This window comes from Linepithema humile, chromosome 7 (assembly GCF_040581485.1).
Source record: "Linepithema humile isolate Giens D197 chromosome 7, Lhum_UNIL_v1.0, whole genome shotgun sequence".
Taxonomy (NCBI): Eukaryota; Metazoa; Arthropoda; class Insecta; order Hymenoptera; family Formicidae; genus Linepithema; species Linepithema humile.
In genome coordinates, this window is record NC_090134.1 from 21,594,823 (window position 1) to 21,610,021 (window position 15,199).

The 15,199-nt window shown below is 32.6% G+C and overlaps 4 protein-coding genes across 7 annotated transcripts; 3 read left to right on the forward strand and 1 right to left on the reverse strand.

Annotated features, from left to right (window-relative positions):
* The first annotated feature begins 91 nt into the window (after positions 1–91).
* LOC105668340 (succinate dehydrogenase assembly factor 2, mitochondrial-like) lies at positions 92–1,082 on the forward strand. Its single transcript, XM_012360674.2, has 3 exons — positions 92–269; positions 334–482; positions 699–1,082. Exons 1-3 carry the CDS (start codon positions 237–239, stop codon positions 967–969), a joined length of 453 nt encoding a protein of 150 aa, XP_012216097.1. The 5' UTR covers positions 92–236; the 3' UTR covers positions 970–1,082.
* Positions 1,065–7,134, reverse strand: Blm (Bloom syndrome helicase). The gene is made up of 15 exons (XM_012360626.2): positions 6,787–7,134; positions 6,525–6,648; positions 5,735–6,391; positions 4,904–5,642; positions 4,725–4,832; positions 4,479–4,651; positions 4,138–4,359; positions 3,677–4,038; positions 3,339–3,597; positions 2,829–3,212; positions 2,600–2,750; positions 2,338–2,525; positions 1,870–2,194; positions 1,617–1,794; positions 1,065–1,448 (listed from the first exon to the last, which is right to left on the reverse strand). The coding sequence occupies exons 1-15, from the start codon at positions 6,882–6,884 to the stop codon at positions 1,301–1,303; spliced, it is 4,116 nt and encodes a 1,371-aa protein (XP_012216049.2). The 5' UTR covers positions 6,885–7,134; the 3' UTR covers positions 1,065–1,300.
* Positions 3,464–12,062, forward strand: LOC105668318 (ATP-dependent Clp protease ATP-binding subunit clpX-like, mitochondrial). Of its 4 annotated transcripts, none has more exons than XM_067359263.1 (8): positions 3,464–3,482; positions 7,945–8,095; positions 8,204–8,410; positions 8,553–8,701; positions 8,824–9,016; positions 9,232–10,139; positions 10,238–10,480; positions 11,131–12,062. In XM_067359263.1, exons 2-8 carry the CDS (start codon positions 8,026–8,028, stop codon positions 11,152–11,154), a joined length of 1,794 nt encoding a protein of 597 aa, XP_067215364.1. In that variant the 5' UTR covers positions 3,464–3,482; positions 7,945–8,025; the 3' UTR covers positions 11,155–12,062. The 4 variants fall into 4 exon arrangements, with proteins under 4 accessions (XP_067215364.1, XP_067215363.1, XP_067215361.1 ...); XM_067359262.1 differs by lacking the exon at positions 3,464–3,482 and adding an exon at positions 7,299–7,400; XM_067359260.1 differs by lacking the exon at positions 3,464–3,482 and adding an exon at positions 7,308–7,443.
* Positions 12,063–12,193: 131 nt separating this feature from the next.
* Positions 12,194–15,170, forward strand: LOC105668321 (ATP-dependent Clp protease ATP-binding subunit clpX-like, mitochondrial). Its single transcript, XM_012360631.2, has 4 exons — positions 12,194–12,981; positions 13,041–13,212; positions 13,535–14,298; positions 14,405–15,170. Exons 1-4 carry the CDS (start codon positions 12,922–12,924, stop codon positions 14,711–14,713), a joined length of 1,305 nt encoding a protein of 434 aa, XP_012216054.1. The 5' UTR covers positions 12,194–12,921; the 3' UTR covers positions 14,714–15,170.
* Positions 15,171–15,199: the final 29 nt, after the last annotated feature.

The following is a 15,199-nucleotide window of genomic DNA, read 5'->3' on the forward strand; positions in this document are numbered from 1 at the left end:
AAGAGCGTCGAGAATTTAGAAAGTTCGTTAGGCATAGTTGAATTTTCAAAATTAAAAAGACACTAGAAGTAAAAGTATATCCATATCAACTTGCATAAGTCTGGATATATCCTAAAAGTTTGGTCGATGTTGCTAATTTGACAGAAAATGACAACCATGCCACAATTGTGATTTATAAATATAAATTGAAGTCAAGCAGATAAAACATACCAGATCATATGTGAAAAAAATTCGAGATGAATGCTGTATTCAATCGTGCACCTTCCTGCGTAAGTTCGAAGATGTTAAACTGATAAGGATTTTGGAGAATCTAATGCGTATATAATACTTTAGGTTAGACCACTTCTTATGAGAAGTGTGTCGGTAAGTTGCTCCAGGCAGAAAGATGATTTCCAAGACTTAATTCATCCTGACAGCCGGGAACCTAGCATCCCACATTATGTAGAACGTGAAGGAGAAAATGCAGATCTTAAAAGAGCACGGTACTACACTAGATTTTGTTGTGATGAAACAAAAAGTCTACTAACAGTCTAGCTTAACTAAATTTTGTATATCTTATTGTGCCTATATGTATCATATTATGTCTCATTTATTATTATAATGACAGAATTAGATAAATATTTAGTCAGTTATAACTATTGATCCGATAGAATTTTTAATAATATTCTAATGTTTTATTATATCTGTTATTATCTTAGATTGACATATCAGTCTCGTAAGCGTGGGATGTTGGAGAACGGTTTGCTTCTTAGCACATTTGCAAAGAAATATTTAAGTACGTTCAATGACACACAGTTAAGACTTTATGATCAACTTATAAATTTACCGTCAAACGATTGGGACATATTCTACTGGGCAACTGGTGTTAAGCCAACTCCATCTGAATTTGATAATGAAGTGATGAACTTATTGAAACGTCATGTTCAAAATGAAGATCGACAAGCTAGGATAATGCAACCCGATCTATAAATGATGTTTCACATAGTAATGTAATTAAATAGTAATTTTAAAAATGTAGGCTTATAATAGTATAACTTAGAATATTTAATAAAGTCGCTTGTGTGTATAAAAAAATATCAAAATTTTATTACAAAAACTATTTTACAAATATATATATATATTATGCGAATGCTTACAAACTATAAATATAATGTAGTTTGACTGTAGAGATTTTTTTAATTTATAGAATGGCTAAAACGCCACATAGAATATTCAGATACTTTAATCTCGAGATTTGTACGGAAATGCCTATCTCATCACAGAGTCCTAAAATAATTTATGAAGGAAATAGAAAAATCAATTAATTAATGTTCAAGTATCTGTTAGGATGTGCAAGGTAATGTTTTGATTGACTAAAACTTGCGAGACCCACAACTTTTTTTGCATTATTCACAGTTGCATTATATTTTGTTGTTGAACTTTTTGATGAACCTCTTCCCCTCCGTGCACTGTAAATGTATGAAAAATATATTACAATATATAAAATATTCATACAGATACATAACAGTATAATCACTAATTTTATATTATTTTATTTATTTTCTCTGCTAGAATATTGATGCAATTTATTTATTATATTATTATATATAATCAGAAGTAATATATTTTTATACTACCTTGCGCCACCTCGTTTATATCTTTTATTAATACTGTTAGAACGACTGCCAATCTTTCGTTTCCTGCCACGGCGATTACTAGTACTACTACTATTGTTAAAGCTATCATCATTCCAGGTGTTATCATCATCATTGTCAACACTATCCTGTTCTTCATCATTGCCCTCATTTAACAATACTGAAAATAATATTTCGTAAATTTATATTTTACGCGATATCTCGAAATGTAGCTTATCGTGTATGTATCACGTACCAATTTTTTCTGCCGCATATCTCTGCGTAGCCTCTAAAAGAAGTTTGCCATATTTAACAAAGTTAGCTTTAGTGACATGCGGTATTTGTAACATGGCTTCTTCAGTCTCAGGTAAACGCTGGCTCATCGCTCTGACAGCCACCATATTCATGATAGAGGAAGCAGAAACATCCAGAGTGTCAGCAATCCCTCTTATTGTTGTCATCAACTCGACATAGCAACGATCTTGTAATTCCTTAATAATTCCATTGACTTCCTTTGTAACTGTTGAAACTGTGGCCACACCGCTTGTAGACTTATTCGAATGTCTTATCGGGATTTCTATCTGTTTAAAATAAAGTAAAATATATTAAGATGCAATAAGTAAAAAAAAATTCAAATGTGTGCTAACGTGAGAACTTTTAAAATATGTTGAAATTTATTCACTTATTTTATATTTTCAAAATATTCTGCTGTTTAGAATAATACCTTTGCATCTTTTTTCGTCATGAGTTCACTCGCTTTCGGTCCGATTTTTACATATGCACAAGCAATCTCATTGTTAATATACATATTCTCTTGCAAATATTCTTGTAGTACCATGTAGTGCAAAAGGCGTTCTATGTCGCATTTGTTCCACGATTTACCACGGCCGTATAAGAAATGTTTCGTAAGACCTAAAGTTTAAGAGAAATATTTTTAGTTGTATTTTAGTAATATATAAATACTGATTTTATTGTTGGATATAAACCTGATTCGCGAATCTTTTTGAGATCACTGCCCTTAAAAATGTCTGTTAAAAATACTAATGTAAGTTTGCTATTCTTTCTATTGTTGATATCTCGTACAGCCTTCATGATCTCCTTTGCATCCGCCGTTACGTCCAACATTGTAATCTCCTCCTAAATTAATCATCGGTAATAATTTTATTTAGAGACTTTACATTGCAATCGTTCATTTAATTCATACAATATACGTACCTTGCTCCTGCAATTATCGCATGCAGTTGCTTTATATGAAATGCATTCTTGTCTGTCAAATATTTCTCCGAAATAATTAAGCTGCAGTGATCTACGACAATCCGTGGTATTTTCCGCAAATGCCACCATCTTAAACAAATTGTCCATGTGTGTGCTCATGACTTGTGGATTTGGATTATCGAATTCGAACATTTTTCTGATTCTGTGCATATCTGTATAATTATAAAATAAAATACAATCTGCTATTTCGCCGTCACGACCAGCGCGGCCACTCTCCTGATAATAGCCTTCTATGGATTTTGGCAAGGCTGCGTGTATCACGAAGCGCACATTTGGTTTATCAATGCCCATTCCAAAAGCTATGGTCGCGCATATAACATGCACCTAAGAAGAGAATAATTGTTTGAAAATAATGTAGAAATCGTAAAAAATACAATTATAGATAAAATATATAAAATTGTATCACAGTATAGCGCAGCATGATAAGATAAAGCATATGATAAGATATACTTCGTCAGAAATCCATCTTCCTTGACAGTTGCTTCTTTGATTGTCAGTAAGTCCCGCGTGATAACTCAACGCTTTAATGCCGTTTTTCTTCATTTGAGCAGCGTAATCGTCACAGTCCTTGCGCGATAAACAATATACAATACCGCAAGTATTTTTGAATTTTGTCATTATCATAGCCACAACTTCATCGGAACAATTTTTTCCTTTCTTAGAGATTATACTGTATCTTAGGTTGGGCCTGTTAAAACTCGACATAAACCTAGAAATAAAATCATTGATTTTTTAACACACACACACATATATTCATGTAATTATAAATAATTACATATCCTACATACCATTTAGGATTAGTCATACCCAATTGATGCAAAATATCTGTTCTAACGCGCGGTGTAGCTGTGGCAGTTAGAGCCATTGTTGGCACTTTAGGATAATTATCCCTGAGGCACCTAAGTTTTTTGTAATCAGGCCTAAAATCATGACCCCATTGACTGACGCAGTGTGCTTCGTCGATGACAAACTTTACCAACAATTCTCTCTCGTATAAAGTGGTCAGAGTATTACAAAACTTTTGCGAGGCGGAAATTTTTTCTGGCGTTACGTATAATATCTTGAGAGCGGGTTCCTTTTTCGAAAGTTCTCTGTACACCGCTTCTGCTTGATTGTCCGTTAGAGAACTGGATAAGTGAGCTGCAGGAATCTGTAAATTTGAATTCAAGACTTTAGAAAATAATGTAAAGCTGTAGAATATGCATACATGATATTTTGTAATGTGAAGATACAACATTCTCTCGCTTACATCAAGTGAGATAAGTTTTTGAACTTGATCTAAAATAAGGCTTTTCAGCGGTGAGATAACAATTGTTAATCCAACACTTAAAAGTGCAGGTAATTGATAACAAAGAGATTTTCCGCCTCCAGTCGGCATTAAAACAAAACAATCAAATCCCAGTAGTGTTGCGTTAATAGCTTGCAACTGATTCGGCCTAAATGTATACAAGCCAAATTTCTGTCGAAAAATCTGTAAAATAAAAGAATATAAATAGTGCGACTACATATTAATTATGCATATGTGGATTACTTGCCATAATGGCATTACACTACTTGCGTAAAATGTAAAGATAATTAAATATTTTATACCTTTAACATTTCTTGCGAATGTGGATATGTTGAGCCATCAAACTCTCCACTAACACCATCATTTTTATAATTACCAGTGAATTTTCCATGTTCCACATTATTTTTTTTAAGCTTCGATTTTACTTCTTCATTGTTTTGCTTCTTACTTCGCTCGTGGCAAGGCTCAGACCAATCTATAAATTACAATAAAACATTTATCAGATTCTTAGCACAAGTGCAACAAAAGGTTTTATATAAAACTTGTACCTATGAAATCATCGTTTATATCTATATTACAATCTGCTCCCAAAGCTGGAAATTGTTCTATCTCTTGTGATAATGTTCTAGCTTTTGCTGGAAATGTCTGACAATTGTCTGCAACATTTTTTAAATTAAAATTTTTAATAAAGAACAAAAAATTAGTATTTTATTTGCTATCTGCTTACCTTGAGATTTATTAGTACCAATCCAGTTTTCTGGACTATCCTGGAGGGTGTTTCTTTGCAAAGATATACTTTTTTCTCTCGGTGGTGTTTTCATAGTATCGTTAAATGTATTTTTCACAGGTTTAGGAACATATTCAGAATTCGTCGAAGAGTTCACTGTCTTAGACACTTGTTGATCCTTTTCCCACATTTCTGCTATCGCTTTAGAAACTTGACTTCCTAGCACTGTCTTGACAGGTCTCTTTAACTGAAAAGTACTCTTCTTATGTGCAACTTTAAGTTCAGGTGATCTGTTTATTGATGGAGATTCTGTATTGCTATTGTGTTCTTTCGTGTACGACTCTGTTACATTGAATGAGTCATGAGAAAAATCTATCATTTTCGATGCAGAGGTACTCGGCATGTTATAATTTTCATAATTACTCATCAGACTACTCTCATACGTATGTGAAGTTGGTGTTTCGATTGATTTTGATGACAGAGATTCAGAAAGATCCAATTCCGATATGTTTTCATCTTCATTTTGCAATTTTGATAATTTTGTTTGCACTAAACGCAATTTAGCTTTTACGTGTCGATGCAGACCTTGTAATTTTTTTAAAGAATCCGGATCAAATTTTGGAAATTGCTCCAGTACTGGTAGTGGAATCAATTCAAGTGCGACACAAAACTTGTCAAGAACTTCAATTTGAAGATCTTTTAAATTTTCCCGTCTTTCTAACAACTTGTCCTTTGTAGTCTACAACAGATAAAAAAAAATTAATGCCTAGTTCAAGTTATAAAGTTAATTAATATTAATTTATAATATTTTATAATATAATTGAAACTTACAGGCACTATGGACATTGCTGGTTTCTTTTGAATGGATTCAATCCATGAACCTAACTGCTTATTTAAACCCAAGTCTTTCAAATTTAATCTAATATCAGGGCCTACCCATTCTTTTCTTGGTGATCGCTTACTATTGTGTGTTGAACGAGGACTATCGGCATCAGAGTCCGAAATTAAAGAATTTTTTTGTTTATTATGTTTTTTAGGAGTCTGTAAACGCTCATTAATGTTTTTTTCCACTGCATTAATGGTATCATTGAGTGTTTCATTTTTATCTAATGATCTTGTGCTGCTAGAAGCAAAATATTCACTATCACACTCATTGTCAGTAAAATTAGTTTTTGATACAGCAGTTTGCTTCTTTTCTTTTATTAATGTTTCATTCGATTTACGATTTAAACGTAAGCATCTTCTAAAATTTTTTTTATCTTCTTCACTGTCAGAAGACTCAGGAATAACTAAATCTTTTATAAAATCAGCATCTTTCTTTTCAAAATTAGTATTCTGTGAAGGATTTGAAGATTTGGATTTTTCTCTCTCAATTCTTTCTTTTTCTTCTATTGAATTTTCAACATAATATGGTTCTGAAATATTCTGAACTTTACTTATTTCTGTTTTCAAGGGACTGTCACACAAGTCTGAACTGTCTGAATTATCCTGTGGTTTAAAATATGAAAATATCATAAATTATTTTCTAATTTGACATGTTTTATAAAATAAAATTTTATAAATAAAATGCATACATTAATTAAAGATATATATACATTTTTAAATAAAATAGTAATCTTACAAGATTTATTATTGCATCTATTGTTACCAAATCTCCAGGTATTTTTCTTTGTTTATCAAAATATGAATCATTCAATGATTCATTACTTAAATCAGTATTTTCTTCTTTTATTGATTTTGGTGTACTAAAAAATACAATCCTTTAGTCTTTTAAAAACACATATGTATATAATGTTATATTACGTTTTACATAAAAATTATTATAAACATATTAAAATATTACAATTAAGATATTTTTATAAAGACAAATAAATTTTGCCCACCTAGACTGCAGAATATTATTTTTATCTGTCTTTTTAGCTAAAAATCCCACAATTGTAGATTGAGTACGTTTTTGACCAAGTCCTATCTTTTTGGACATTATTAATATTGTGACTTTAAAATATCCGTAAGAAATTTACATAATTTGATACAACACTTATATAGATAATATGATCATTGATGTATATTCTTCAGTGATGTGTGATTAGTTAATGTTGGTTAATGTAAACAACAGAATTCTCTTCATTTAGAATAAATTCTCTGATAAAACCAGCATCAGACTATGCAACTTGTTGCAACAATTCGCATGCGATCTAGTGAATTACTAGAAATCTTGTGTGTTGTATGGTGCATTTTTAGTAATTTACTAGATTTTATGCAAATTCTGCAAAAAGTTGCATAACCTGATGCAGGCTTAAGCTCCCTATTCTGTAATTAGGCAATTCTGTTTCAAATGCAACCATGATGAACCAACCATTAGCAACTGTTCAGCAACTGTTGAGCGGTGATGAATGATGGTAGGGGAGACATAGTGCTGCCGTCTGGGCACGTAACCCCGATCTTCAAAAGTGATCCCCGAAAAACACAGGAGTTTGCATACCCTGCAATTCGGGGAGTACGTATTGTACACGCCTGTCGCATTTTGTATGAAAAATAGGGTAAGATGTGGGAACGCAGAGTGTTCGTAGATTCGCAACTTCTTACTGATATGCGCGAGTACAAAAACGCACATCCCGGTCTATCTTTCTCGCTATCTTTCGACGATATATGTTTCTTTTCATGTGTTATCATCCGAGCGCGTCCTTGCGCGAACGTCGTTTGCGACATCCGTGAATTTCAGCTGTCACGCAGGTGTCACCGCGCAAAAATTACGCGATAGTTTCCACGTATGGCGATGATCTGGCGACGATCCGGTTGTCCTTCAGAATCGCGCCGTGAGCGGTCTCTTCATCATCTGGGACGTCGCGAGAAATAATACGCGCGGTGGTCGCGCGCTCGTAATTTTTATCCGCCTCTCGCATTTTGACACGCAATAAACAACGCAAGAGCTACATCGTCATCCGATTTCGCAAACACTTAAGCGCAGTCATTGGCCGTCGCTTTTAGACGGTATCAGCAATATGCGTATCGTACGCAAGAAAATACCCCTCTGATTCTAGATTCAAGTGGCGTGGAACATCGTAAATACATCGTTGATCGGACCACATCGTTCTTAGGCCAAACGGAAAATTTCTCCAGTCATGAGCTGTGTACGTTGTTGCTTAATTCACGCGGGTCGCCTGGCCTCTTGTAATCATGTTACCAATCATGGTGAGTGGTGTTTGTAAACAGTTTTTTGACTACGATAGATGGATAGCTATATACTATTGTTTATAAAAAGAAACAGTACTAACAAAAGATTTATTTATGGCAATGCAGTACATAAAATTGTGAGAGTTGTTGTGGCCAGTAGAACTTTGACAATTAGTCATGGTTTGGCAAAAGCCCCAACGGAACCTACACCACCTTCTAAAGACACTACTTCATCCAGTGGATCCTCCAGTAGTGGCACTGGTGGTGGGAAAAAGAATACTCTTACCTGTCCTAAGTGTGGAGATCCTTGCACACACGTTGAAACATTTGTTTGTAAGTAAAATATTGCTTAACAAAAGTTCAAATATAATTATGCTAAGATTGGCAATGTATCTCAATTTACACTAAGATTTATTTTTACATACTAATATTAACTTCTAATACAGCATATCTGCCATTTTTGCAAATAATATAGCATCAACGAGATTCGTCAAGTGTGAAAAGTGCCATCATTTCTTCGTTGTTCTATCAGAAATTGATTCAAAGAGGAGTTTGAAGGAAGCACTTAGGCCAGAAGATGGAAAGCAAGGTTTCTACAGAAAGCCACCTCCACCTCCAAAAAAAGTAATTTATTTTAATTCTGATTATTGATAATTTAGAATTATACAGATAAAGACTTGTTTGGAAACATAACAAAAGTGGACATTAAATCCCTCTTAACTAACAAGGAAATAATATTTTTTCAGATTTTTGAATATCTAAACAAACATGTTGTGGGCCAAGAATATGCCAAGAAGGTGTTGAGCGTTGCTGTCTACAATCACTACAAACGAATTTACAACAATCTGCCTGTACAGAATTCACAAGCACAAACTAATGTTAACACGATTGGCACCCAGGAAACGAATCATCCCTTTACTCACAGAGGTCCTAAACCACGTAAATAGCAATACTATAAAATGATTCAATATTATAAAACATTATTGCATATACTTTAATTAGATATGAAATTACCGAGCACTATTTAAAACCAGTTTCATGTCTAATAGTGATTAAAGTAGAATTCAAATCTAGAATAATATTTTTTTACATTTTTTCACAAAAAGTATTAATATATTATTATAAGTGATAATCGTAAAATATTCTCTTTATAGATTTATTACATATATCGGGCATTGGAAATCCATTTCCGGGAGTTGGATTTCAGCATACTATCAATCCAGGAAACGAGCAGAAATCGACAAGCAGTCAGTCGGCTCCTGGATCATCTATATTAGATAGCAAGCAACATCAGTTAAAATTAGAGAAAAGCAACATATTGTTACTCGGTCCTACGGGATCCGGGAAAACGTTACTCGCGCAGACAATAGCCCAGTGTCTCGATGTTCCATTCGCCATATGTGATTGTACCACTCTCACGCAAGCCGGTTACGTCGGCGAAGATATAGAAAGTGTCATAGCTAAGCTCCTTCAAGACGCCAACTACGTGGTGGATCGCGCTCAAATGGGCATCGTCTTTTTAGACGAGGTCGACAAGATAGGGGCTATTCCCGGAATCCATCAGCTACGCGACGTTGGTGGAGAGGGTGTGCAGCAGGGAATGCTAAAGATGCTGGAGGGAACGATTGTGAACGTGCCGGAGAGGAACAGCTCGAGAAAGTTGCGCGGAGAAATGTTACAAGTGGACACTACGAATATTCTTTTTGTCGCGTCGGGCGCCTATAGCGGTTTGGACAGGCTGATCGCGCGACGCAAATCGGAAAAATATCTCGGATTTGGCGCGACGCCCGCTTCCGAGAGCCCGGGCAGAAGAGCGGCGACTTTGGCCGATGTCGCGAATATGTCACCTTCTACCGAGAGGGACAATAAGGAGAAGGACATGTTGCTGCAACAAGTGGAGGCTAGAGATCTCATCGATTTTGGCATGATACCCGAGTTCGTCGGCAGATTCCCCGTACTCGTGCCTTTTCATACTCTTGATAGGGACATGTTAGCGAGAATTCTCACAGAACCAAAAAATGCCATTGTTCCTCAATATCAGATGTTGTTCTCAATGGATAAGGTGATTTTCATACCCTCATTCTTGCAATAGTCTGAGAAGTATTTATCTATTTAAATCATCTATCTATTAATAATTGTAAATTATATTGGATTTTACAGGTGGAATTGACGTTCGATATTGACGCGCTAAATGCAATTGCTTCGTTAGCGATGGACAGGAAAACCGGAGCGCGTGGTCTTCGAGCGATAATGGAGTCGTTACTCTTGGAGCCCATGTTTGAAGTACCGGGAAGTGATATAATGACGGTTCACATTACAGAACAGTGTGTAAAAGGTGTTGAAAAGCCGCAGTATGCGAGACGTGATGAGAACAATGAGGATGACATTCAACAAGCGCAGCATGTACATAATTAACAAATATTGAAAGAATGCGACACTTTGGTATAATTTTCATGGCCTTTTTACTAATAGATAGAGGTTTTTTGGACAAAATTTAAATTGAATACTTCATAATTTTTAATTATTTTATAGATGTGTTCTATAATAATTTTAGATGTATATATTTTATATATATTTATATATATATATATTTGTATATATATATATATTAGTATATATATATATATACATATGAAATATATAAAATTATTTCGTATAAAGAACAACACTTCAAACGGTTTTTCATATTTTATATTTATACAAGATATTTCTTGAGCTTTGTTACTTTGCTAAAAATTTTGTTTCTTTACTATAGTAAATTTCTATCGATTTTAAATATAGTGTATTATAATGTTGGATATATATTCGCTGCAATTAATTATGTATATCTTATTTATATTAATGATATAATTTTTTTATCAATAATTTTCATAGAATCTTTTATTTGAGAACAGCAACAATATTAAAAATATATATGATTGCCAATACGTTGAATAGATATGAATGCTAAAAAGAAGTGTCGCATAAAAATAGCAAACGTGAAAATGAAGAGAATTTGCAGTTTTACATTTTGGAGAATAAATTTTATATCGCATAATTTATTCGTATTGCAGGAAAAGTCAAAAAAACACACATAGTAGCATTCCACAACCAATCAAGTTTTGCATCATACGTGCATTTATTGGTGGTAACATTGAAAACAAAATGTAATATCTATTCATATCTTGTGACAGAGATTATCCAACAGGGATAAAAAATATATTTACATTCAACTAAATAAAAAAATTTTTTTAACAAGCTTTATTTGGCAACAGAGCTATGATGTCAAATGCTAAATGTCAGATGCAGTGAAAAAAACCCGCATTATAATTTAAATTGATTAAATGGATTTACTTAAGACATGAGGATATAAGATAAAAGAATATCAATTAAACTATAAAAAGATCAAAATTTGATTGAAAAATGTAAAAAGCCATGCAATAAAGAAAATTTCAATGCAACCACTCAAAATAAATTTTCATATGTTGTCGTAACAAAGGATACTATTGTTACGCATTGTTTAACAAAATACTAAAAAATAATTCTTATAGTTCAATAATTCTAGGAAAACTAGCGGAAATTAACATTGATCGTTTCAATAATAAGAAAATGTCATATATATATATATATATAAAGCGAAGAAAGTATAAGGAATGACAAGAACATTATTTTTATGTCACAATATAATAGAAGTAGCTATGTGTAAAATATTGTACATAGTATAGACTAGTGGAAAGGAAAATATTGTGAATATTTGACTTATATAATTACACCAATTTGTCTATAAAATATCATCTGCGATATACATCCTCGCTACTTATTCACGAATGAAAACTGTGCAGTGAGAAGAGAAGGAAGAATAGGCTGTGTAAAATATAACGACGAGAGAAGACGTTTACACGAACTTTTTCCTAAATCTTCATTTCATGGTAATCCGATGTCTTATATAATTAATATATAGAATAATTCTGTATTTGTAATAAATCTCTGATGTGAGAAACTGTAATAGACTTCGATTTATATATACAAAAAAATTATTCGCGTATGAATAAAATGAATTCAAGATTTCAGCGAAAAATAGCAGTATATTAATATTGAAAATGAGGAGATTGAGATATCTGGAAGCATATTTACGATGACAGCGCTAATCAAAACTTTTAAATCTGCCATATAGCGTCTTTTTAACAGGACGCATACTTAAGTAAACCTTATGCGAATGGACGGATTTTGATCCATCGCGGATTATTTTACCATAAATTCAAGTATTTTATTTTATTAGCGGAGACGACGCAATGACGTCATTGAATCTTGGGTCGATCAAAATTCGTTTTAAGAAACGCTATAAAAAAAACTCGTTCTAAAAAAAACCAAGGATTTCACTTTCATATATTTCGGGGATTTTCCATTATCAATTGTCACAGGACATATGACAACAGCCTGTATCGTACAGTACATTTTGTTTCATAGGCAAGGTATATTTTTTTTTATTTCGTCGTAGCACATGAAAAGTTTTGTAGCTTTACCGGCTTTAGCTTCAGTCGTGCATAACTTCGCCGCAGAATTTTCTTACAATATCGTGAAGTGTATATCGTAAATTGTAAAATAAGAACGCTAAATTCTTTATACAAATTAAGCAGTATTTCCGTTGAGATTTTCGCATGGTAACAATCGAACTGTCAGATTGAAAACAAACAATCGAACGCGTGTTATAAAAGCGCTCTACACAACCATGGCTACGTTCCGTAAAGCGCATATACACGATTCTCAATTGTGTATGTGTTGCTCGGGTCTTTTATCTGCCAGCTCTGTGCATTACCATATTAATAAACAACGGTGTTTATTTCTCCTGAAAGTCAAAGTTCACAATGGCAGCCCTTAAATCGAAAAATGATGAACAAGGATTACATAAAATCCAACCAAAAAAGGTAAATGATTTTAATTATGCGATTAGTACAACAAAAAAAAACTGATAAAATAATTTCAGATATTCGAGTATCTCAACGCATATGTCGTGGGGCAGGAGTATGCAAAAAAAGTACTCAGTGTTGCTATTTATAATCATTATAAACGAATTTACAAGAATCTACCTGTACAAAAATTACAAACAAACGCTGATTTGCAAAAGAAAGAGAAAAAAGAAGATTGCATGTATAAAGGTCTTTATGAATAGCAATGTTTGAATGTTATAACTTTTATTATAAAATATATCTTTGTATATCTACTGCTAGCGTAATCAGAATTGTTAAATTATATTATCATATTGTTGTAAAGTCCATGTTTGAAAGCTACACTAATAACTTCTTATAATAATCATTGAAACAAATTACAGTATAGAGTAGCAATATTTTTTATGTATTTATACTTAATAATTTTATTTTTTAGTTTTTTATGTTTCACAAAAATAGATTATTGGAGAGTATTCTAATTAATAGATTATAAATATATTAACATATTAATTATAGTATTTTTTTATTTTAGATGTTTATAGAAACATAAAAGTTGCAGAAGTGAAACAGAAATCTATGTTAGACAGCAAAGAACAGCTTAAATTGAAGAAAAATAATATAATGTTAATCGGTCCAACAGGCTCTGGAAAAACGTTACTCGCACAAAAAATGGCGGAATTTCTAAATGTTCCATTTGCTATCTGTGATTGTAGTAGTCTTACACAAAGTGGATATATAGGGGAAGATGTAGACAGCATCGTCGAACAGCTTTACCACAATGCTAATAATGATGTAAATCGTACCGAAGTGGGCATTATTTTTCTAGATGAAGTTGACAAAATAGCAGCTACCAGAGGTGTCTGCCATGACGTAGCTGGAAGAGGTGTCCAACAAGAATTGTTAAAAATATTGGAAGGAAAAATCGTAAGCATAGGGAAAAAATACAAGCGTTTTAGTGAAAATGTTGGAAGTGATGTACAAGTGGACACTACAAATATTCTTTTTATCGCGTCCGGTGCTTACAGTGAGATAAACAAGCTAATCATGCACCGCATATACAAAGATCTCGAAGTTGATGAGAACGATTCCACAGAGAGCAATAATAAAAAGAATAATATACTACTGCAAGTTCAAACGAAAGATCTTATCAAATTCGGCATGATACCTGAATTTATTGGCAGATTTCCTGTGCTCGTGCCCTTCCACGCTCTGGACAAGGACATATTATTAAGAATTCTTACGGAACCGAAAGATGCGATTATTTTTCAATACCAGGAGTTGTTCTCAATGGATAAGGTAGTTTTAATTTTCTCATTCTTCCAGTAGTCTCAAAAGCATTTATCTAATTGAATCACATGTTAATCATTAACAATAAATTGTAAATTATATTGCATTTTTGCAGGTGAAATTGACGTTTGATTCTGAAGCCTTAAAAGCAATTGTCTCCTTCGCAATTGAAAAGAAAACGGGAGCGCGAGGTCTTCCAGCGATAATGGAGGCTTTACTCTTAGAACCCATGTTTGAAATACCGGGAAGCGATATAATGTCGGTTCACATAACAGAACAGTGTGTGAAAGGCCTAGAGAAACCACAGTACATGAGAAAAAACGACAGAGAGGATGATAATAATGAGAATACTGATAATAATGAGAATACTGATGATAATAAGAATACTGATAATAATAAGAATACTGACAATACTGAAGAATAATTAAAGGATATATTTTGATTTTTGTTTTCTCTGTAGAAAAAGTTTAAGTTTTATTTTCAGGTAAAAATTAAATAAGAATATTCAGAAATTGTATTAGTTTAAAACATTTTAATGCTTAACAAATATTATTCGAAGATTATTTTAAAGAGATTTATATACTATATTTACTTAATTATATTATGTGAAACAATGCATATTTTTTTAACTGTCTTAAGTTGTTGCATAACTTAGAATTTTACAGCATATTTCTTTAATTTTTAATCAGTTATTACATTTTCTTAATTTTAGACATTATGCATTGAATATAATTAATTAATATAAATATATATATAAAAGAAAATACATACATAAGGAAAAAAAAATAGTTGTAAAATATATAATAAGCAATAAAGATGTTTGTACGAACTTTCTCCTAAATCTGCATTTCATGAATTTTGTCTTAAATATAAAATAATTTTAATGTTCATATAAAAATCTATGATGCAT